At 40.6% G+C, this 26,092-nt stretch overlaps 1 protein-coding gene across 1 annotated transcript in view; it reads right to left on the reverse strand.

Moving 5' to 3' along the window:
* Positions 1 to 26,092, reverse strand: part of LOC137331288 (E3 ubiquitin-protein ligase RNF13-like) — a 234,398-nt gene that overhangs the window by 133,417 nt on the left and 74,889 nt on the right. The window contains exon 4 of the mRNA XM_067994997.1: positions 23,553 to 23,678. Within this exon, the coding sequence (XP_067851098.1) occupies positions 23,553 to 23,678 (126 nt within the window). The remainder of the gene's footprint in view (positions 1 to 23,552; positions 23,679 to 26,092) is intronic.

Genomic DNA, 26,092 nt, shown 5'->3' on the forward strand with positions numbered 1-26,092 from the left:
GAATCCATTTGGGGCATTTCTATCTACAGCTTCTGCATTGCTGCTGGTGGTATGCAAATTTTGTTTTTGGACCTTCAGCTATAAAGCACAGGACACAATTGTGTTTCCATTAGGGGCCCTAGTGTAGCTGTGTTGAGGGGAAGAGAAAAGTAAATAAGGGCAGGAGGGTAAACAGGCAGCTGAGGCCCCACTTCAGGAAGAGGTTAACAGCTGCCAAATACCTGCTGATGCTGCTCATCTGGGACACCGACCTAAAAAGAAAAAAGACTCGCATTTATGTAGCGCTTTTCACAACCTCTGGACATCCCAAAGCGCTTAACAGCCAATTAAATACTTTTGAAGTGTAATCACTCTAATTGCGCACAGCAAGGTCCCACAAACAGCAATTAGATAATGACCAGGTAAAAATCTGTTTGTGATGTTGAGATAAATATTGGCCAGGGCACCGGGGAACTCCCCTGCTCTTCTTAAATAGTACCATAGGATCTTTTACTAAAAAGGACAGACGGGGCCTCAGGTTAACGTCTCACCCGAAAGACGACACCTCCGACAGTGCAGCACCCCCTCAGTACTATATTAGAGCGTCAGCCTAAATTTTTTGCTCAAGTCACTGGAGTGAGACTTGAACCCACAACCTTCTGACTCAGAGATGTGAGTGATACCACTGAGCCAAGGCTGGCACCCTAAGAAAGAATCGTACCCACTGCAAAACCAATCATGCCATCATGGTCTCCCTTTGACAACTAGATCAGCTCATTCATTCGCTGACATGTAGCTCTCCTCCATAACTACTAAGACTGTCATTTAGAAAGCATTCTCCTGTCCGTTATTGTAAGCATGCTTGCATCTTGCCCCAATCAATCCACGAATATCCCATCAGTGCTAAAAACGTGAACAACAAATCTATGCGCCTTCCCTATTGTTAGGCTATCTAACCGAAAGGCTGAGGGAACAGCCAAACCAGATTCAAGCAAACACATGCCGCATGATTTGTTCAATTATGCATGATTTGCTCAATTATGCATATGACAACCAATTACTTTTGAATGTAGCTGACAGTTATTCAAATTCCAGAAGTCCTGGCAACTGTGCTTGGGATTATTTAATGAACTGAAGCTATTCGTTAAGCTGAGTTGAGCTGAATGGAGTAGAGCTGAATCAAGAAGGTTTGATAAATTAGCTAGTTCCTTCAGTTAGAAAAGACTACAGGGAAAAAAATACTGCATATATCAAAGTTAACTACAAAATAGCTTAGCACATAGATTGCAACATTTTGGTTTAATATTACTGCTATATATTCACTTGTTCAGTTTTTATTCGACAAACTCGCTCGATCCCAAAATGAGAGCTAGCGATGTGATGCTCTAACACTTTTTGAATCTGGAAGAAAATTCCTTCGGAGGCACAAGATAAATCCAGTAGCTAAAGTAATTACCAGAAACGCTTTCTGTTCGTTGTCTGGCAACACCATCAGAAACTTACCAAGGTATCAATGAAAATATTAAAGATGGTAAGGAGCTTAAGACTCACATATGACAGCATTCTAAAAATACAGAATCTGAAGTATCCAGAATGAAAGAGGTAGGAAAGACTCCCAAAAAAGCCCCCATCTTGTGGCTTGTGAGTGATGTTACCTCATTTCACATAGCCAGTAAACAGAGTAGACTTTCAACCCATCAGTGGTGACTAAATTTGAAGTCAGCGTCTTATGCACTGCTCCACCTAGTCACCCAAGAGTGATGTTTAAGAGCAAAAATATTACATACAATCCAATTTCAGCCAGCTCCCCCCTTTAAAAAAGTATATACATTATTTTCCTCGCAGGCATCGGTGCGATTACCATGGATGGTAAAAAGCTCAGGGTCAGAGACCTACACAATGCCCAGTCTGAAGTTGCAGCCTCCATCGCCAGCTGTTACAGAATGCCCACTGAAGTCTCAAAGGAGCTCTTGGATCAGCTCTTTTGGAAATAGAGGAGAGAGATCAGATCTCCCAGAGGATCGGAGAATTGACAAAATGCAGAATCATGGAAACCTGCCACGTCAGGTGTCTGAGCCAGAAATGATACAGCTCGAAATACTTCTCTTCCTTCTGCAAGGCCTTCAAGTGAAATCAGTTTGGGGGCAGTCTCCACTTGGTTCTGTATATGTGCAATGTGCATCCATGGTACAAACCATAGTAATTTACCAGTAACCTGGCAATCTCAACTAGACACCTCAAGGACAGCAGATTTGGAATGGAAAAATGATTCAGATTGATGCAATAGGGGATGCCATTCTGAAGCTGGGGTTAAGCCATACTATTGCAGCAAAGTAGAGATAGTGATTTAGCCTTCACCTACTCATGTTATTCTGCCAAATGTGGAATAGGTTATTCTCCCTCAACTAGACATGCAGAAAAATTAATTAAAAACATGAAAGGAAGCAATGGGAGGTGGATTATTTTTATCAGAATATCACTGTTTTATAAGTTTCCCTATGAAAGGGAATTATTGACTGCATTTTGTAGGTGTCTCTATTGCAGAGATAGCCATGAAGAATTATATCAAAGGTTGTGGTGTATCAGAGATCTAGTGAAGGAAATGTTACAGTGGGGTCCTTGTGTTTTAGTGAAAATCTAGGATTTTTTTTAATGAAGTGTATTTACGAAGCATGAGAAATCTATCACCTGCCAGTTTCAGGAAAATACTGCAAGAATTATCAGGGGGAAAATAATTTTTCACGTTAAATTGTTTTACACAATAGGCTTACTTTGTCTGAACTATAAAAGTACTGCAGTAAAAAAAACATTCAAAAAAATGAAGCACTATTTTGCCTTTGAAGGAGTGAAATTCAGCTTCTTTACTCTTTCCAAGGGCACTGCACACACAGAACCTTGATGGGGGCATTGATTGAAACATATTCAATCTTCAAAAACAAAGTACTGAAAAGGCAGAATGACAAAATTGTCACTGGTGTTTTATTTTGTTCCTTTATCTTGGGGTCAAAGTATACAGCCAGTTAAAATTAAATGCTGCTAGCCATTTCAACAAGCTGTAAAGAACATACATTACATTCTGGAGGTCAGGTGCAGCATCTGCAGAGAGAAGCAACCAGGGTTCCCTTTATCAGAATGGTTCTTCTCTCTAAAGATGCTTTGTCCAACTGCTGAGTGTTTCCAGCATTTTTGTGTTTTTGTTTCAGATTTGCAGCATCTGCACTATTTTTTTACATCATCATCTGTTTGGTCAAAGGCATTTGTAGTTTGTTCCTATGGGACAATGGTAGTCAAATATGCCAATATTCAGAAAGCACAGAGCCTTAGCCCCATTGTGGTCCAAAACAACTTCTCCAATGTCTGCCTGGAGAAGTATTAATTTTCTGTAACCTTAGGTTGTTCAAAGTGTTTGGCACAGATCAACATGTTCCCCAGGAAGGAGGCAATCCACTAAATTCAAACATTCCATGCGACTGATATCCTGGAGATCTTTTTAAAATAATGGTTTTGAGGTGACTGCAAATCTGGTGGAAGAACGGGGCAGGGCCAGAATGCTTTGTAGTCCCTTTAACAAAGAGATCTGTAGCTTCCAAGTGTGGGTTTATATTTGGCTGCCTATGCTCAGCTCATCCATTCCGAGGCCATTAGACAAAGCAAAGCGCTCTGCGGTATAGCTACATAAGTAGTAGCAACTGTGTTTTTAGGGTCAATTTTATGTTGAGTGTTAGCGCAGAAGAAGTTGAAATATTCTGGAACGCTAAAATTTCTGACTCATTCTCAGAACCAAATGTGCAAATCAAATAACGTACTGCTAATGACTTGCTATATTCCTTGCAAGTAACTTCAACTATTAGCTTTAGCCTGAAATGACACAGTTTGATAGTTTGGTATGTTCTAGCTTTGAGTGGATAGAAGTGCATGGTGAGCAACCAATGCAATCTGCAGCACGAAATACTAAGGTAAAAGATTAAGTATAAGCCCTGCAGCATACTATTCCCATTCACAACATGCATGAGAGCGCACATTTCAGTTCATAGACGAGGGTTCGCTTATGTAAACTTTTTTTTTCTTTGAGTGAAAGTTTAGAGCATTGGGGGAGAGCCTGACCTCCTTGACCAAGCTTTTGGTCACTTGTCCTAATTAGCTCAGGTGGCTCAGTGTCAAAATTGAAAACACTCCTGTGAAGTGCCTTGGGACATTTTACAACATTAAAAGGTGCTATATAAATGCTAGTGGCTGTTGTTGGCACTTCCTAGTATCTTCATAAATGGCAAGTTATCTCTTCCCTCCCCACCCCACTTCACACTCAAAGCCAGTGATTTCATGCAGGGATATGGTTCCAGCAGCTCTTTTGTATCTCAATCAAGTGGCCATACCTCACAGGAGCCTAAATAGCAAGTGCTGACAGGCAATTTGCACAGGAAGTGGGGGGCAGGAGAAAGCTCACAAAAGACGACATCCTTACGCACATTGAAGCATGTGAATTTTCCAGCAAGAGTCACTGGACAGCAATCAGAAGTATGGTCTCTGGCTGATTTTTTTTTCCTTTCTCTAAACCCACTACTGTATTTGTTGAGCTGCAAAGCAGGAATTCAAACTAAGGGCCTTCCTATTCTGGATGGCTGAGTACTAATGAATCAGAATTTTAAGATAAAATTTAGGTTACTGTAAAACTATAAACACATTTTGTTGTCAGAGTAACTTTTGGATGTTGGCAGGGTCTAGACATGAAATAACTGATGTTTTAGGAATTTACAATGTGACAATGCTTGTTTGGGACCTCTGTTTAAATGCTCAGTAGACAAAAGTAAGTTTTACCACTGTTTAGGTTTCCAACTCCTGCTCCCCTAATGTGCAAGCATTGACAAAATTCTTGTCTCAGTTCATATAATTTTTTTTAAACAAAAAAAATTGTTTTTGTTACAGCTTCCAATCTTTTCCGATTTGATTTGTCTCGACTTGGAAGAACTAAGCCAGACTACACTGGCCATAACCAGGCTCAGCTTAACCCTGAAACATCCATTTTGTCCTTCTCACCGTGCGCATGAATAATTATTCAGTGTTTGCCATCCTACACTAATTAAATAGAACACTGCAGCACCTGATAACTTCCTACAAGGGAAATTCTTTAAACTATTTACTTTTTGATAGACAGCAATTTTCTGTAAGCAAATTTTTGAAAAGTCCCCAGGATAAAATAATGGTTGTGATTTTCAAATAAAATAAAGCTTGTGATTTTCAAATAAAACAGTTGGACTATAACCTGGTGTTGTAAGATTCCTTACATTTGTCACCCCAGTCCATCACTGGCATCTCCACATCAAGGATAAAATAAAACTTCACAAAAATTCAAAAGCAAGCACAACTAGCTTTCTCACATACAAAGTACATGTTCGGTACAGTGTGTCAACATGGCTTTTAATTACCAATACAACAAACACTTACTTCAAAAGCAGAGTTTTCCCAGGCTCACTTTTTCACACTTGTTGCCTTCACACGCCTATCCGTAGGCATCTTGCATTTTGTTCTCTCATCCCATTCAGCTGACTCCCACTATTTTCTTCCTACTTTCTAAAGATATCTTCTTCCAGTTCTGACGAAGGGTCATCGACCTGAAACATTAACTGTTTCTTTCTCCACAGATGCTGCCTGACTTGCTGAGTGTTTCCAGCATATTTATTATCTTTTCTTGATTTGCAGCACATTCACACACTGACTAAATGCCAATAAACATGATCAGTTACATGCACAGCTCATTTTATTTTAGTTGCGTGCAAGTTATTGGGGACTCGAGTGCAAATGGTACAATCATATCTGGCTGCAACAGGGTTAGCTTGACTTGCACTACAATTCTTGTGTAGCGATGGATCTACATTTTCATACAAAACAAAAATAAGTGAAAACTATAATTCACGTTGCAGCAAACTAACAGAGGAAGAAACCCCAAGGTTTGTGAAAGTATATGTGTGCTGGTGAGTACAAAAGATGCCATCTTTGCATGGTCAGGAGCTCCTTGGTGTAATGTCTACAGTTGCATTCTGTCACTGTCAGAACAGTCTGTCATTGTCAGAATCGGTTTTTATTACGATCACAGGGACAAAGATTCATTTGTTTGAAATTTCTTTCTGTGACAGTAATTTAAGGGTTTGATTTATTTTTTCCAGTCTTGGATTCTGCTATGACTTTGCTGCAAGCATGATGTTTTCTTCATTTCACCAACTGGAATACTCTGACAGGTTTATTATTTGCTGCTCATTTTTCTCCCCATTTCAGCACATCAATACTGGCATAACATTCAGCAGTTTGAAGGGCCTTTGAAGCTAATGAAAACTGAAAAACAACCCAGCACTAACATCCTTCACCTTGATGATTGCAAAAACACCCTCCACAAAAGTTGAGATGCCCATCAGAACTGAACCTTTTGTTCATTATTATTACTACATGTCCCAACTCTCAATTTATCCATCAGAGCCACCTAAAAAAAACTTTTCTTCAAATTAAAATAGTAGACCAAGTAGATTGTAGGTATCACTGCAAGGGATCATCAGTTTTAGTTGCAGTTTTTAATGTTTTATTTGCTCCCAGGGCTGGTGTAGGAAGTCTTGTTTAAATTCCCAGAGATATCAGAATCACACCATGTACAAAACACAAATCTCCACATCAGATTGTGAACATGGTGTGATGATTCAGTACCACTTGCATATTGCATCATTATAGCTTGCAGATGCTTATGAGGGGATCTGAGAACGTAGAGCAGGATGATGATGAAAAATTAGGGGAGAAGAATGAAGGCATGTTCCAAATGATAAGTTTTCAGGGGGCTTTTCAAGGTGGAGAGAGAAGTAGCAAAGCAAGGGGTTTAGGAAGAGAATATCAGAGTACAGGAGTGTGGTGGGTTTCCCCAAATCCTTATTTGGTCAGAGAACCTCACACTTTGGTCAACAATGCTATGCAATCTTGGTGATACAGTCAACCTTGAGACAAGGTTCAAACTCCATATACAGTCTACCTCTATATACAGTCTATCGCCAATACTGTACACATCCAAATTCTGGAACACCACCTGCCTATATCCCTAACTCACCCCCAATCCACACCTGAAGAATCAATTTCTACAATGCTCTCCTGGCTGGCATTCTGCATTTCACCCTACATATAGTCCAACTTATCTGTAATTTTCCTACTTGTATCCTATGCCATACAAAGTCCTACATACCCATCAGTCCATCCTGAACAACCTCCACTGGCTCCCCATTCCCCCCTCTCACCAACACAAAGATTTCAAATTATTGTCCTATTTTTTAAATCCCTCTACAGCCCTGCTCCAGCACTACATCCCTGCAAGCACACACTGCTCTTCCAACACTTGTCTACATGCATCCCCATCTCCTTGGTTCCACTATTGGTGTCCCAGCCTTTACCCACCACACTCCTATACTCTGATATTCTCTTCCTAAACCCCTTGCTTTGCTACTTTTCTCTTCACCATGAAAAGCCCCCTGAAAACTTACTGTTTGGAACATTACTTCATTCTCCTCCCCTAATTTTTCTTCCATATCTTGCTCAGTGTTCTCAGATTCCCTTATAAAATGCCTTCGCACATTTCTTGTGACACCATGAAGGGCTGATCAGCTACACTTAAACTGGCCAACAGGAGCTGTGTGAGTGCAGTTTGTGGATAACCCACCCCTCAGGTTCTTCATCCTTCACTGACAACACTTAGCCTCCTACTGCATCGCCACATGAGGACACAACTAAGATTGAAAACGGGGCCAGGAGGGAGGGGGGATATCATGTGCCACCACTTCACTACATAAAGCATTGATGGCTCAATGCCCACACTATTCAAACCCAATTTTAATCACAATGAACATGAATATCCTCACAGATTGATGTACTTTTATACCACTGTTGGCTAACTATTTTATTAGGTAAAATCTCTGATGAATCTTACATCCAAAAAAAATAAAAAAAACACCAGGGCACCATTAAATGATGTAAATGCTTCCGGGTAAAAAAAACAAGTTTTAAACTGCCTTATTTGAGTAACAGTTAGTGAATGCAGTAGGCCCTCTGTCTGCAGAAAACCCACAATGCACATGAGTCATCAGTGCAGACAACCCTGTCTATACATACTTCTACACCAACTAATTAAATCTCCCTTATAACAAGCTGATAAAAAGGTTTTAGCAGCACATGGAACTGGCACAAATATGCTTTTTAAACCACACCAGTAAAGCCCATAATCTTTTTTTTCAGCTACAGATCAAAAGATACTGGTTTCTTATACTTGTACTTACTGACTAAAATAGTCAGTTAGCAATATGAACAGGAGCTTTCAGGGAAAGAGGCAGAACAAAAAGAGTCCAGTCAGTCGTCATTCTCCTGCCATTCCCACTCAACAAAGACTACTGATCGCCCACCTCAAACCTACACACAAGAAAAGTTGGTACTAGTTTACTTGAGAAGATGTGAACCAGCAGTCTACAGTTTCTAGACAACCTGCCAGTCCTGTACTAGTCAGACTAGTAAAATAAGGAAGAGTTGCAGAAAATGCACCCCATCACTTGCTCCTGACTTATTTGTGACAAAAACCGTGCAGAACTATTTTTTGTTCCCAAAGAATAAAATTCCCCCATCATTTGGTTGCAGTTTTGATTTTCTGTAAAATAAATTTGAATGATGTATTGAATCAGATCTTGAGAGTTAGGTTGGGCAAGGTGGGGCACAAAAGAGAAACACAGATGAAAACTTTGCTCTCGAGTTTTTGTTTTTAAAAAAGTCAAACTTAAATAATGTTGCAAAATATACACAAGATTTTCCAGTTATGATATTTCATTAATTCTTCACAATTCAAATTCATAAAATATGAAGCATTATAAATACAGCAGCACAATTGAATTTTGTGGCGTGATCAATGGCTTTAATTTACTGGTTACCAACGGTGCGGTTTCTCTGGGGATGATTAAAATTTCTGTCCCCATCTTTTCCAAAATTTGAAGCAAAAGGTCAATTTTAAAATACCTTCCATTTCAGGACTTAAAAAAAATCGACTCCCCTTGCTTTATGTTGCAATTTATACTGCTACTTTTACGTTGATGTAAAATGGTTTTGGACGCACATCAAAAGCAGCATAACTCAGAAGCCTGAGTACACTAAAGCCAAATGGTGCCAGACCTCTCCAGGAGGATGTCTTGCACTGGTTTGCGTTCCCAAAACGTGCAATATAAATCCAGCTTTAGACTCTCCATGAACTGATCTCATCCATAAAATCAAATATAGACTGCACTATCTTCCGTTTTAAGTACTGCTCTTGAGGTTTTTTCAACAGTTACTAGAGGGACAAGCTTCAGTGGTCTGAATGGTCTCTTGTCCTCGATTTTTCTTATGTTTTTCTTATGTTCTTGAGTACAGGACATTCATTCTCATCACTTCAGTGTTGATTAATACATCTTCCCAGCAGATACCAAACATCCTCTGTGCACAGCGTTTTTAAATGCACTCGGCCTCTACTTTAGAGCCTTCAAAAGGCTATGTAGGCATACTGACTGCACACGAGCCTCACGTGGAATCAGCATGAAACCAGCCTCAGTCTGGACAAAGAAACAATCTGGCAATGTCATTTTGGGGGGGGGGGGGGGGTGGGAAAACAGAAACCTTATTAGTCAGAGGAAACAGTAGCATTCGTCCCTCATCTCCATCATTGACCACTGCTCTCCTGTTCCTTCTCTCTTCCCCCCCCCCCCAATACATTACAGTTCTTGGTCTGTCAAGTGCTGTGCACTCTTTGGTGACCAACTCCTTTTTCTTCCATTTCCACACACCATGACATACTGTAAAACCAAGGAGAAAAAAAATTTCAGCTCCTGTCCTCCAGAACTCCCTCCTAAAATCTTTCCCTCTTTAAAAAGCTTCCATAAAATCCTTCTCTGATCATACCTGATCAGGACCTATGATTTGTCACCTTTTTCTCACCTGCTCAATATGCACCTTTTTTGTAAAAGAGCTGTTGTTCTCTACATGAGGAGTGCTATAGAAATGCAAGTAGTTGTTGTCTGCACATAAATGGAACCTACAAAAGCCATCCCTCAATAACCACATCATGATCTGTAAACTGTTCATTCTCTTAGTCGTAAGTTGGTTCTGAGAGATAAGCATAAAAGGAAAAAGGATCCAGTTTCCAGTTTTGCATGGACAACAGCTAATCAGCCTTCGACAATCACAAGCTTGCTCCACCACAAATAAAATCTAACTTTAATCAAGACCACCACCTTCCCTTGCCCCTTTATGTTTAGAAAAATGTAGTCAGATTTCAGTAAAACATTTTCTTTTCTTTTAGATTCTAATATTTGCCAATAAAAAGTACTAAGCATAGTACTATCTCATCAAAACATAAAATTCTAACAGGACTAGACAGACTAGATGCAGGATGTTCCCGATGGCTGGGGAGTGCAGAACCAGGAGTCACCGTCTCAGGATACAGGGTGTGCCATTTAGAACAGAGATGAGGAGAAATTTCTTCACTCAGAGGGTGGTGAACCTGTGGAATTCTCTACCACAGAAGGCAGTAGAGGCCAAGTCATTAGATGTATTCAAGAAGGCAATAGATATATTTCTTAATGCTAAAGGGATCAAGGCATATGGGGAAAAAGCAGGAACAGGGTACTGAGTTAGACGATCAGCCACGATCATTTTGAATGGCGGAGCAGGCCTGAAGGGCCGAATAGCCGACTCATGCTCCTATTTTCTATGTTTCTACTTCTGCTGCAAAGTTCCTCCCTATGCATGGTACATTCCAACTCTGACTGCAATAGAGCATTAAGAACTTACTCTGGCAACCCTGTCCCTTTTGAAAGTAGCAAAGTAAGCATGTTGTGAAGCCAACAATTGTCCTAAAATGTGTTTTTTTAAAAATGCTTTTAGGCGATGAGAAAATGAGACAGCACTCTTAAATTCATGGTAGTCCTGGTCAAAATACGGCTGGTGGTAACACTACTCTTAGAGATATCAAATGAGATATTTATATTTTGATTAAGAACTGGAACTCAGCTAAATTGAAACAATTAAATGACTTTTCCAAATGGTCTGCACAGTATGAAGCCAGATTGCCAATCAGGATGAGTGATTGGAGAAAGGAGATATCAGAGTGCTGGGACTGTAATCAAGCTGTACACTCAAGACATTTCAACCCTTCAGATATCACATCAACGCCTGAACACGAGAGAAGGGATTCAAGTGTTTAAAAAGTGGTGGTGTCACCATGGGAAAGGGTCTTGGGAGACACTGTGCATACAGTGCGCTGCAGGAACGATAGTCACACCTGCTGTCTCAAATTCTGAAAAATCAATCAACAGCATTGAAAGTTTGTTTATGGTGTCAGCTCTAGCTCTAACTATACAGAACAGCTCTGCATTAGATTTTCTGAAGCAGGCATCTTTCCAGGAACAGAGTCTACCCAAAATATCGGTAAGATGGTGACAGCACTCATTTTTTTTTAAAAATGAACAAATACGCACTCAATGGCTAGGTGTCAGTTTGGCTCAGTGGTTGGACTCGCACCTCAGATTCAGAAGGTTGTGAGTTCAAGCTCCACTCCAGAGGCTTCAGCACATAATCTAGGTCGGCACTTCTGTGCAGCACTGAGGGAGTGCAGCACTCCATCAGAAGGGCATCCTTTTAAGTACTTAATATGGCGAGAACAACTTGCATTTATATAGTGCTTTTAACTTAGTAAAACATCCCAAGATGCTTCACAGGAGCGATTTTCAAACAAAATTTGACACCGAGCCACATAAGGAGATATTAGGACCAAAAGCTTAGTCAAAGAGGTAGGTTTTCAGGAGCATCTTGGAAGGGGCGAGAGCGAGAATTCCAGAGCTTAGTGTCTAGGCAACTGAAGGCATGGTAGCCAATGGTGGAGCGATTAAAATCAGGGATGCGCAAGAGGGATCACAGCGATCCCGAAGGGTTGTAGGGCTGGAGGGGATTAAAGAGATAGGGAGGGGTGAGGCCATGGAGGGATTTGAAAAAAAGAGAATTTTAAAATTGAGGCGTTCTCAGACCGGGAGCCAATATAGGTCAGCGAGCACGGTGGGGGTGGGTGAATGGGACTTGGTGCGAGTTAGGGTGAGCTGAAGTTATGGCACTATTCGAACAAGATCAGGACAATTCTCCTGGTGCCTGGCCAGTTATCTTTCAAACATCAGCAAAGCCAACTATCTAGTCATTTATCTTATTGCTGTTCGTGGGATCTTGCTGTGTGCAAATCAGCTGCCATGCTTCACTACATTACAATTGTGACTAAATTTCAAAAGTACGCCATTGGTCATGAAGCGCTTTGGGACATCCTGAGCTGTGAAAGGTACTATATAAATGCAATTTCTTTCTATCCATTGGTAACAGTTTAATACCCACTTTCCTCTCTTCCAATGTATACCCCTTACTCATCCTCTCCTGATGGCAATAACTCAGATGCCAGAAATTTACTTTACCCAAGTAGCCATGCTTCATATGGAATCCTAGATAGGGAGTGTCAACAAGCTACCGGACCATGGGGAAAGGTACCATCAGAATGTTGATTTTGTCCTTACAGAACAATCACATGCGTGCACATACTGCATGTACGCTACTGCTGCAGAGATGAGGTAGTTCTCATTTTACTCATTGACATCACGAATACTTAGCTTTTCATTCAAATGGGATCCTGTTGTACTTAGTACATTTTAATGTCTAGGCTCAGTATCAAGGTCCACTCACATAAGCGAGCCATCGCTTTCAATGAGCTGAAATGTAATCCTATACACACACAATATCTGGTAACGTAGTGTTGCCCAGGGTTCAAACCCATACCCCTTATTACTGTTATTAGCTCACTGAATTGACACAAACCCTCTGGTGCTCTCCTAATCTTCCGACACCAGAACACTATCAGTGAGACTTAGGCTATAAACTACAAATTAGGTTTATTAAAAGTAAAAGATAAACAATACCATAAAGTCAATACAGCAGATTTCACTTGATTACAGAACTTATAACTTGCGCCTCTTCAACTACAATAATTATCCACCACCGTACTAGGGTACAGTACTTTCTACGGGATACACTGCAGCAACTTGCCAACACTTCTTCGACAGCACCTCCCAAACCAGTGACCTCCACTATCTAAAAGGACAAGGGCAGCAGGTGCATGGGAACCTCACCACCTCTAAGTTCCCCTCCAAGTCATATACTATCTTGACTTGGACATATATCGCCGCTGCTTCATTGTCGCTGGGTCAAAATTGTGGAACTCCTTACTCAATAGCATTGAGATTACCTTCATTACATAGACTGTAGCTGTTCATCACCGCCTTCTCAAGAACAACTAGGGATGGGCAATAAATGCTGGCCTTGCTAGCGACACCCACATCAAGAATTTTTTTTTAAAAACAAGCACTTCACAAATCAAGATACCAAATTACAACCAGCTTCTGAAACAAAAACTCGTATGTGAGGTTAGTTACTCTGACAGTCTCCACATAGGGTGAAGTACAGGGCAACAGGAACAAATGGCAAGCAGGCTTTATAAACCTGCCCACCCACTTTGATCTCAGAAGACCAAAAGGTGATTTACAGAGAACAATCATACACACTAATGCACAGCTGTCCAAGAAAAGTAGGTTTCCAAAAGCATGTATCCACAAACCCAAAATGAGTCCACTTCTTAGACATTAGGCAAAAATCTATTTATCATCTAGGAGTTTCAATATGCCAGCCAGAGTTGTCTAGAGGAAAGAGATGAAAGCAAATCACGCCATTATTCTATACCTAACAGAACTGCTTATTCCATGGAGTGTAAAATTATTTTTCCCACCCATATTTTCTGCACGTTATCATCTCCTGCTTTGAGTTCTTCCAATACCACACACAGTATTTATCCATTAAGCATTTAATTTGCTGCAGAAGTTCTAATTATTTTTTGCAGGACCTGTGATACATGAATAGAGTGGCCTAATACTTAGATCACTTGTAAATTTCTGCAGATCTATATTAAAAGCCACTAAGGAGTCTCACAGCACCCTTCATATTCTCTTACCATAGGAGGGCCTGGTCCCTGCCCCAATATCAGGAAATTATCATACGAGGAAATTAAGCTGTGATGTCATATCCTATCATTGACATAATACAACAAATTAACCCAATAATACAGTAACACTTCTCTAATTCAAGGGAGGGGGAAGAGAAATCTTCATATTCTCTTCCCTTGCCTCTCTTCTAGTGCAGGGAGGGCGCAGATTGTGGTTCTGAGCCTCATCACTGCCTATTAATGTCATCCTGATTAGCCTGCAGGAGGTAGGATTTATACCAGATAATATGGTTGATACAGTTTTTAAAAAATGAAAGCACATTTTACGGTTTATTTAAATTTACTGCAGGTAGGAGTACTGTATTTAAAATTAAATGCACCCATTTTTGTAGCCTTTAACTATGTGCAATAATGTGTCTCTGTTAGCCACAAAATAAATACCAATAGGAATGCCATGTGTTAAAAATACCAATAGATTACAGTAATCATGGTCTTGTAATGTGAAAACCATTCAATACACTACTCGAGATATAATCTCAGGGCACATTGAATAATTTAAAGACTATATTATCGCTTCCACAGCTAAATGCGCTGGTTGCCATGTTGAATTGATTTGTCAAATGTTTAATATTTAGATAAAGTCATGGGTCATTTAAAATACTGAGGTGCAATCTAATATCATTAATTTTTAATGAGTATTTATTCCACTCAAATTACCCTTTTAAACAAAGTCATTGCATCTAAACACATTAAAGTTACTGGTTTTTTGTTTGGAGATGGAAGGAAGCCTATGCAATCTGTGATCAAAAACAAATCAATACTCCATTTTTGTTAGCTGCTAGTTGCACACACTCCCCTACTGGCTCAGTGAGCAGCTGAGTCGTGCATGCCAGGAAAGTTCAAGTTCGATCCCCGGTCCATTAGCTGATCATAGCCGGGGCGGTATTAGGGGCACTATGACTGTGCGCCTGGATTAGAGAGGCCAAAGTTAGTCAGCGCTCCCACCCTTGGTCACTATAAAGCAACCTCCACTAGAGCGTGCGTATGGACATCAGGTGAGGGCAGGGTTGAGCTCAGCCATGATGTTCCCTGCATTCAAATAGATTGCTGATGCACGCCTACAAAAAAGCCTGGGTGAGGTACCAGAGGAGAAACTGGAAGCTGCGGAACCACAGTCTAGCAAGGAGTCAAAGGCTAAGAGAGGAGAAGGGAAAAAATTAGATTTTTTTTTTTAAATCCTCACTCGTGCATTGCATGGCTCCAGGTTCAATTACTTGATGCAGAAAAATACTATCTATTGATCTGATATCTTTGGAACACACAGAATTTTAATAATCGCTGGCTTCTACAGAGCTTTAGGATAAAGTCAACTAAAGCCAGAAACATGGAAGAAAAAAAGACAGAGCATGAACAATCAATAAACAGCAAGGGGGAAAGTGGAAAACCTGCTAAGGGAGGGAAGGAAAGAGAGGAAAAAAGGTGAGAAACCGAGTGACAGAACAAAAGCATGCAAGAGTCAAAAACGACTGCACACTTGAAAGAGGAACACGAGTGGAAAAAGACACCAAAAAGAGATGTTAGAAAGCTCTGTGCAAACAAGCTTCAATTGCAAAAACTACTTAGAGACTTAATAATCCAAACCTATGTGAAAAAGTTGGAGTCCAAACTAATCATGTGGTTAAGCAACATAAATGTGTAATTATATTAAAAACAAACAGTACACTTCTTTGTTCGCATTGATCTTAAACTTTTTCAAAGCAAAACTCCTTAGTGCAGCCGGGATTAGCTGTGCTTTTCAAAAACCTCACTGCTCAGCTCAGCTTTCACCCTTTCCGCCCATGTTCTAGAAGAAAGTTACTAATATTGGGGTATGGATCAGCAAGGACTAACCGCTCTCCAGTACTTTGTCAAGTAGCCATACTTCATGTGTGAGACTAGACAGAGTACATTGGCAGGCCATTCGAATTCTGGGTAGGTTACAGCTAACCCTGATCATGTCCTCACCTGACATCCATGCATATGGATTTTCCAATGCTATGGGACAAGCAGCAACTGTAGCTAATTTTCCCTTCCCTAGCACAGGGACACTGAAGCCAACTATAGTGACTGTTTACCATCCAAATTAATCACCAAGATCAGGGATTGATCCTGGGTCCTTGGTTTGCAGGAGTCAGTAACATACCATGTGGCATATTTAGCCATTGAGCCATCATATGAGCTGCTTCTTTTTTTTTGCAGATGTGCATACTTTCTAACTGCATCAATATAAAAGGATTCTTTTCACTGCGCAAATAGGCCACGTTTTATATATTCAAGCAATATGATTACTATTTTTCTCTGCATTACAGAGTAGAAAAGTGAGAAGCCAATAGCAGGTTGCAACTAATGAGCAACTTCTTGGGAATAATAGAACATTTCCACCCCCTCCCCACCAAGCATCCAAACTATACTGGCATAAGATTCATTTCTCTTTATGAAAACAGATTTAAGATAATAACAATGCAGGAGAATCGTCACAGTGCATATCCACTGACCGGCACTGAGTTTGATAGAAATGTTTCTAAACATCAACTGGAAGCCGACTTTTTTTTTAAATTGTCCCTGCTAATGTTTGCTGATGGTGAGCAAAGACCATGGTTTTCACTGGTATTGGGTACTGAAGTTAGCCTGCTGCAGCATTCTCTCTATCACCACTCCCCCCACCCTATTTTTTTAAAAAAGGAACTTAGTTTCAGATCATGCCAAAGATTCAAATCTTCACACCATCTTCTGAGAGATTTAAACCTAGTTCTACTGTAGTGTCGTTCAAGCACAGCTGATGTAAACGGTCCTTCAGTATTCCCCAACCTGTGCCTTAAACTTGCAATGCAACCCCACCCAGCATATGCTTCGGTAGAGGTCCAAATAAATAGTTAATGCAATTCAGTTCACAGCTTCAGAATAATCCTTCACAGTCAGGGAGTCACAGTTTCACTGACTATTAGAGAGTATCACCAATTTTTTTTAAAAAAAAGTTAACAAGAACTAGAACCAACTTTAAACACCCTTTGTAGCGCCCCAATGACTCAATGGTAAATGCATCATGTGCCACATTACTCATCTCATACAGACCAGAATTCCTAGGGCATAGGGACCCTGAGCTTCAGAGGAGGATATAACAGCCAGATTTTTGATTCTTGATTGCTATCCAGCAACCCCTGCTGAAACGTGTGCATGCATGTGCAAGCCAGGCAAGACCAGTATCAGATTTGGCTGTGATGCCCTCTACAATCAAAATCTGCTGACTCGAAATGCCTAGACTTGTACATGAGGAATGGGCAATTGGGCAGGGTACAGGAGGACTACAGTCACCTATTGAACCACAGCCCAGCAAAGTAAGAGGGGAGAATGCTCTTAAATCTTCCCCCTCCAGTTTTGAAGGTTTCTGCCGAACCAATGAATGTAGATGAGCAAACGCTCTAGGAGGGGTAGGAGTGCTTTGGAACATCCCGAGGTTGTAAAAGGCACTATATAAATGCAAGAAGCCCTTTCATTCATGACATTCCAGCAGCCACTTCCTGTGCTAAGGATTAGCATGGATTGTGGGTTTGCACCTGCAATTTCCAATAAATTTCCAATTTCCTGCTAGACTATTATGGGGAAGCCTGAGGCAGCGGCCAGAAGCTCCCCCCATAAGGAAGGAAACAGGTGATCTAAGCTTAAAAAAAATTGGAAGCAATAACCCTTGCACCTCTCAATGCTTTGTTTAGAGCATCACAAGGTGAACTTCTGGCAGTAAGTTACTCACAATTGTGCAGGAACGCAGGAAAGTTAGTTTCTATTTTCCTGGTCACAAATTACATTTATATCAAAAATGTAAAGAGAACATATGTTCAGAACTCCTTTCTAAACATAGTGTCATTGCTACTGCTATTGTATGACTGTTGCAATGGAGATTCTCATTTTATTTCAGTTAAATAAAATGAACGTTAACCTATTTGTAAGAAATGTGTAACTGTCCATGTTGATAGGGCATACAACTAAGGAATAGTTTCCTTGCCATACAAAATGCCTATTAAAAAGTGCTTTTCTTTTTAAAAAAAACACCACTGCTAAGCTTTATGCTGTCAAGTTATTCATCCACAGCAGATTGCGTTCCAGAATAAAACCTGCAGAATGAAACACAAACTTATTTAATACATTTGACAAAATGTGATTTATGGTCCAGCAAACACAATATGGTAGGTGAACTAGGAATTGAAATTAAGTTACTTACTGAACAACCCAATATATTATCTTTAATACAGAATGGCCTCATATGGTTTAAATCATTAAAATACCTAATTTGATATTGCGTTGCACATTTCAACTCAAAGCCACTGCACTTGCGTCCATTATGAAAACAAGTTTTATTGATCCCACGTCATACTTCCGGCCCTATTCTTGTTGCCACTTGAACAGTTTAAGTGGTTTCAAGTTTGTATCCCAAGCATGCGAATTTGCACAAGAGTTAGACAGCACAAAGACATCACCACACAAGTTTTCAAATTCACAATTATTTGTTACGAGCACATTTTACCTTCTATTTTGCTTCCCTTCTTCCCCGAAGGCTCTTTGGAAGATCCTTACGCTGAGATACAGTTCCACATGTGCCAACAGCCTTACAGTATCATGTCCAAATGCCTATTTTCATGTGCAAGTCTGCCACATAAACTGACCAGGTGAAGCATTACAATGGAGCCTAATAGAATCCTCACACAACATCCATGCTAGTGTACTTCCTGGACACTAGGTGAATTTTCTCTTCCTAGCATACACAAAATGGAGCTCGAACGATTTTTTGTTCGGTAACGGTATCAAGGGAATGGAGCAAAGGCAGGAAAATGGAGTCGACTCAGTCATAACTTAATTGAATGGCGGAGCAGGCCAGAGGGGCTGAATGGCCTATTCCTGTTCTAAATGTTCCTATGACACTAAAACCAATTACACTGCCCCTACAGCTGACAACACGTTAACTCAGTAAAGGCAAGGTATCAAACACCCAAGACTGTCTTGGCCTACAAAGATCCACTGGTGCCTGAGAATAAATCAAAGAGGTCACATTAGGATCAATTAAAAAAGATCACCAGAGGTGCCTTACGTGGCTTCTGCAAATAGCACTCCACAGATTTGAAGAGACCCATTTCTACACACAACAGTATTAGGTATCGATTGTTGCACAGTTATAAGGCAAGGGTATCATGTATTACACATGAATCAATCTGTACTGTGTATTATATTCTTCCCCTGGTCTACAAAAAGAAAGACTCCTGCATGCAAGTAGTTTCCCACCGAGTGACAATATGGTAAATTTAAACAACTTCAACATCAATGTCGTCAGCTTAATCATAAATGTGGTACACTCCACAATAGGAGGGGGCCTGAAGAAAGTCATTTGAGACTATAGCTCTTTAAAGCTGGGTGACTTTCCATCATAAAACATCAGAGAGGTAAGGGCCTTGACAGCACAGGGAAGGCCCTGATTGATTCTCACACCAATTATTTTCTGAAAGATTTTCCAGAATTCTCTGCTCCCTAGAGACCAGAAGCTGGTGCTTTAGATGCATTCGCCTCTGTAAATCTGTGAACGCACACAAAGTGCAATCTGCATTCCCTCACTGACATCCTGTGCATATGTGAACTTACTAGGATTTACACAGAATAATTCATTCCCCTGCTTTGAAATGAAACTTCAATATTGTCAAGCATTCCCAGGTCGTGATCAGACTTTCTTCTATTTCTTTTCACACAACTGAAAACAAAACCGGTATAGAAACAATTAAATTGCTATGATATTTTGCTAAATTGAATGAAAAGAAACAAAAATAGTTACACTTAGCTCAGATTGTTTATCTCAAGTGCCACTTCAGCAATCAGCCCTCTGTGCATTAAAAATGACAAATTTGGTGCTTCCTGGTTAAATACCATGGGAAGAGGTTAGTTCAGTTTCAAAATTGAGGATGCTTGAAATTAATTGCCCTCTGATGTTAATATCTAGAAGTATACAGATTTCTTTATCTACAAAATAAAGGCTATTGCCTTGGCTGTCTCCGGTCTGTCTGCCCTCTCCCACCACGTGCAATCTAGGCCTTACTACAGCTTAGACTCCACAGTTCTGATGAAAGATCATCGACCTGAAACGTTAACTCAGTTTCCTTCTCCACAGATGTTGCCTGACTTGCTGAGTATTTCCGGTATTTTCTGTTTTTATTTCAGATTTTCAACATCCGCAGTATTTTGCTTTTGATTTAAACTCCACAATAATCTATTCCATCTCCCCTTCACCAGACTCATCTCCTCCTTTAGACCCATCACCTGCTCCCCCTTACCCCTCTCAATCTCTTCACCCCAACACTCAGGCACCATCAAAAGCTCCCTCTCTTCAGACACTGTTTCAATCTTTCAAAACTACCATTACCCCACTTGTCCTCTCCAACTGCTTCCCCTTCCACTCTAGGGTTCTAGAATGTATTTTTGCCACTCAACCTTCATGTCCCCCTCTCTCCCCACTCCTTATTCTAATCCATTTTCCACTTGCTAACCAGCTTCTTGAACGAGGCACTATCAGCTTGTACTGTATTTCTAAAGTTCGCACAAACTTTTGCTCTCCACTCCCAAATGTTTTCAATGGGCAGGGATTATGCGAGCTGTGGCACAATATTCCATTTCACCATCTAACCTTAGAAATGCCACCAAGCTAGGAGCTGCATTTGAGGGGCTAGACAATGCACAGCTAAACATTTGTTTTTGGTAAATTTGCTCAATTAATTTTTTTTTTATAAAGGGGGTGGGGCATTTTTGAGCAAATATATGGTCTTTGCAGTGCCTAGTTCTGGTGGATTGTATTCAACTTTAAAATGAGGTCATTGTTTTTATACATCATAACAGCTCATTTTTAGGCAACTTTATCTGCAGTCAAACCATCTCATTACAAGTGCCCTAACTCTAACCCCCCCAACCTTCAGAAAAACCAAATCAACATGGGTCAGAATTTGACATTTAAAATTAGGCTCTTCAAATATATGAATGCTTAACACATTGGTATGAAATTCCTTAGTCTGCAGTTTTAACTGAGGAGTTAATCCATTTATTTTAAACAGGTGAGCAATGTCCACTAAAATAGCAGATAGAGGAATTTCACACAAAAGCTTTAAAAGGGATTATTTTCTGATACTGTGCGGCCAGCAGGGGCGCTCACCAGCTGTCAGCGCCGCTCACCAGCTGTCAGCGTCAATCAGAAATTCGGGTGAGTGTTGCTCACGAGTTCCTGACCATAAATTAAAGAGTCAGAAAATCAAGGAGCAAATGAAGTTACAACATCAGAGGCGTTTTGTCCAAACTGACCACTGCCCCCAATAAGTGTTTAAAGACCCCTCCATGATACCTGGAAATATTGTGAGACGTCTTTACTGCCTCTGCTTCACAAGACAGGCAGTCACACAGCTGCAACATACGTTGAATGACCTATACTTAGCATCCCAAAACAGGGCTGACTCTTCATGTAGAAGTGAAGGTTGCCACAGCATGAAGCTTCCAAGCCACGCCAGGGGTCATGTGCCACATTAGTCATTCTACAGTACATCCATGTATCAAGTGACAAATGCTATGTTTGCAAGCGACACCACCATCACTTTGCTGGGAGAAAGACGACATCATTTGGACAGGATGCAGAGCAGCAAGTGGGTGGCAGGGTTCCCTCAAGTAAAAAGTGCCAAAGATGGTACCCATGTAAGCTTACAATATCAACCATATATCCGACATGAACAGAAAGGGTTTACACTCAAATGTTCAGCTGGTATCTGACCACAGAATCATCATTATGCACAACAGCCATTATGCAACACTTCAGTGCCCACATTTTGTTCCACCAAGAAAAAAATACTAGGTTTAGCTTGAGATCAGGACTGACCACTGCATGCTTTCAATGACCCCACTGAGTAACCCCCTAACAAGAGACAGCCTCAGGCTGGAAACCTCTATCTGTTTGGTGTTCCTTGGCCGACTCCTCCAGCTGCAAGATAAGTGTGTTAACACAGTGAAAAGGCGTGTGCAATAGCAGAATGGTTATGAACATTGCTTGAACCAGTTCTTGAGGGTTTGGCCATGGTTGATGGACTCAAGAAATGTGTGCAAGAAGTAAATCTTACTTTCATCTTCCCCCAGATACCAGCAAACTTCTTCATTTGCAGCCAGGTACCAGGGATTGGGCGATTGCAGTGATTCAGTCAGCGATCTACCTCCACGCAGCTCACACTAACATTTTTATTGGAGGATGGCCTTCCACCTTAAATAGGGCCATTCACGTTTGGTACTGCTCCAGCAGCAGGACCTCGAGCTATTCAGAATTGAAGAGCACAGTGTTGCCCCACATGCCATTGTGAACATTTAACCCACTTTTCTGCCCCCGTCACAACTTTTCCTTTAATATAGTGAGCCAAGACCCTTTAAGAGTGGCTGCTGTGCCAGATTTTACCACTCCTCAGTCGAGCAGGCTACAAGCCAAGTACTCTGGGCCAGCTTCACACTAGCCAGTGGCACATTCAAATTAGGGGAAGGGATTTCAGCTGCAAAAAAAAACCCAGCATTTTCTTCTCTGTGAGCTACCAACCAAATAAGCCACATTTCTGCTGGTCTTGCAACATTGAGGCTCTAGTGCTTTCACCATAATACTAGTCACATAGCTCGCAGGTTAATAAGGCCATAAAAAAGGCGAATCAAGCACTAGGTTCATTTCTAGAGGGACAGAATTGAAAAGCAAAGAAGTTATGTTAAACTTGTATAGAACTTTGGTTAGATCACACTTGGAGTACTGTGCACAGTTCTGGTCTCCATATTATAGAAAGGATAGAGGCATTGGAGAGGATGCAAAAAAGATTAACAAAGATGATACCAGAACTAAGAGGATATCCTTATCAGGAAAGGCTGAGTAAGCTGGGACTCTTTTCTCTAGAAAAGAGAAGGCTGAGGGGTGACCTGATAGAGGTCTTTCAGATAATGAAAGGGGAGACGTACAGAAAATGTTTCCACTTGTGGGGGGAGTCCAAAACTAGAGGACATAAATATAGAATAGTCGCTAATAAATCCAATAGGGAATTCAGGAGAAACTTCTTTACCCAAAGAGTGGTAAGAAAGTGGAACATGCTCCCACAAGGTGTAGTTGAGGCAAATAGCATAGATGCATTTAAGGGGAAGCTAGATAAACACATGAGGGAGAAAGGAATAGAAGGATACCCTGATAGGGTTAGATAAAGTAGAGAGGGAGGAGGCTAGTGTGGAGCATAGATGCTGGTATAGACCAGTTGGGCCGAATGACTTGTTTCTGTGCTGTAGTTTCGACATAACTGGATATAACATTATTTGTTACACTGACTGCAGCATATAAAGTTTCTGTGCATTCATCATGAGTCAATCAAAATTGAAAACATTCAAGGCTACTATTATAAATATTGACAAATCTTATGCAAGCTATTAAGATGTTCCAACGGTGACTCACCTTGATATCAAAATTGCAGTCAAATCTTCTGATCAGAACAATGAAGTTACTTGTAGAATTGTCTGTCATTGGTGGAGAAATGATTGGCTCACAAGCATTCTTTGGTTTTGAATATACTAGGAAACCCTACAAGTAAACAAAGAGCAAGGGACAAAAAGTCAAATATTTGTAAACCAAAATCAAAATCCACATCTTTGTTTGGACAGACTAGGAGGCAGATCTCAATATTTAGCCAAAATACACAATTTATTTTATATGGATTTTTTGCATTCTCGAGGGAATTGTTTTTCCCATTTCTCCTCTGTTCACCTGAATCTGTTCATTTGTGTTGATGTACATTTCCATGGGTACTGGCCACCCTCAGGAATTCATTCAAGTAGCCACTCTTCGTGTGTGTGAACCCAAACACCAGCAGGCTATTTGATTGTGTGGACCATCATGACCAAGCTTAATCTTGTATTCATCACATTCTCCAACAGCGGTCATTGGTTAGCAATCACTAGCTCAAAGAAACTAAGGGAACCTATGGTTCCCAAAGTTCTCCACCACTGGGGTTTTCCTCCTGTCATTTCTGGGTCTGTTGTAGACTAATTGATTGCTACAACTAGTCAACAACTCCATTATTATTGTAATCTTGTGACTACCAGGATGGTAGAAGGCAAACAAGATGGACCTTGATCTTTTTTCATCTAGCAATTCCTATGGACAATTGTAGCAAACCCAACACTTTCCTGGATGATGACAACTCAAGGCACAAGCCAGGGAATTAACTTGGGACCTTTTTGGTTCATATAGCTCAGTACTGCAACACAGAGTGCTAGCAAGGCAAATTTTTAAATACAGCTCTGCAGTTATGTCCTATAAGTGGAACATCAAGCCAATTGGAAGTTTGACAATCGGTGGTTAAATATGCTACGTAGAATTTACAGCACAGAAACAGGTCATTCAGCCCAACTGGTCTATCCACACGAGCCACCTCCCACTCCTCTTCATCTGACCCTATCAATGTATCCTTCATTTTCTTGCTCTTTCATGGGCCTATCTAGCTTCCCCTTACTGCATCTATGCTTTCGCCTCAACCATTCCATGTGATAGCAAGCTCCACATTCTCACTACTCTTTGCAGTACCAGTGAGAAACACACAGAATTGAACAATTGTTCAATTCTGTAAGAGATGCCATGGGGAGGCCAGGCTCCTCACAGTGAGAGTGGGAGAGGAGGAGGACAGGGAAAAGAAGTAATTATCAAGCTTCTGTCATGTACCACCTGGCAGACAACTTCACTGGTAGGGGCAACAAAAGCAGCTCTACAAGGAAATGAGAGTGTCACACTTGGCCGAATGAGCAAAAAGTTCAAAACAGGGAATGTTGTATCTTTGCACATAACTTTTTCAATCTCTGGAGAATTAAAATATGTTGTTACATAACAAACTGCAAACAATCTGAGGCACCTCTGCAATCACATGCAAATTTCACTTTTTTTAAATTTAGAAAGCTGTCTCTTTTCTTTCCCCGTTTGACTCAGTGGGTGGACTGTCAAGATCTCCATACATTTCTACAGATACCATATGGAATATTACCAAACTAGCAACACAGAACTGTCTTACCTAATTAAGGAATGGAGTTTATTCAGACATGCTGTTTACTCAACATTCAGTCTAGGAAATTTCCAGTGCAGTCTACTCTTGTTAATTCAGTCATTTTCTGCTTCAGAAAATTTGAATTATCCAGTTGATCAAATCAAGTAATATAAATAATTTACCACAGAAGGCTTAATTTGTGCACAATCTCAATTTGAATTGAGCAACTTCAGATTAAGATTAGATTGCATTTGCTCCAGCATTACAACCATTTTGAAGAGGGTACATTAACAAAAATGCACGATTCAAATCATTGGGATCCAAGGAATGTCGCACATGTAACCCAATGAAGAAAGTTGGCTGAGCAGTGAGATTTTTTGCGCCATTATCTTCATGTTATCAAAATTGTGTAGTGCTCTGGTCAGACCCTACTTTGAATACTGAGGCTGCCGGCGAACAAAGGAGGCATTCGAGCACTGAATACAGGGCAGAGGAGAACCACGAGACGGATCCCTAGTATCAACGGACCAAGTTAATAACTGAATGCAAACTTTTTCTTTCTTTCAGAGGAAAGACTAGCAGGACTTGAGCTTTTCAACATGGAAAGGAGGCATCCAAGGTTGAGATCTTATAGTTAAGGGAATGGAACAGGTAAATCCAGATGACTTTACATTAAATTAACTTGCAAGAGTAGGACAAGGAAACAGATTCAAATTAGTAAAAGGTAAAGTTAAGACTAAAATCAGAATGTTCTTCACACAAAGTGACCACACGGATTGCAGCGGTTCAAGAAGGCGGCTCACCACCACCACCTTCTCAAGGGCAATTAGGGATGGGCAATAAATGCCGGCCTCGCCAGCGACGCCCACATCCCATGAACGAATAAAAAAAAAACATGGAATGGACTTCCAGATAGACTAGTGTAGGTGAAAACCTTGGGATCATTTAAAACAAAAGTTAA

Source organism: Heptranchias perlo, chromosome 13, assembly GCF_035084215.1.
Source record: "Heptranchias perlo isolate sHepPer1 chromosome 13, sHepPer1.hap1, whole genome shotgun sequence".
Classification (NCBI taxonomy): Eukaryota; Metazoa; Chordata; class Chondrichthyes; order Hexanchiformes; family Hexanchidae; genus Heptranchias; species Heptranchias perlo.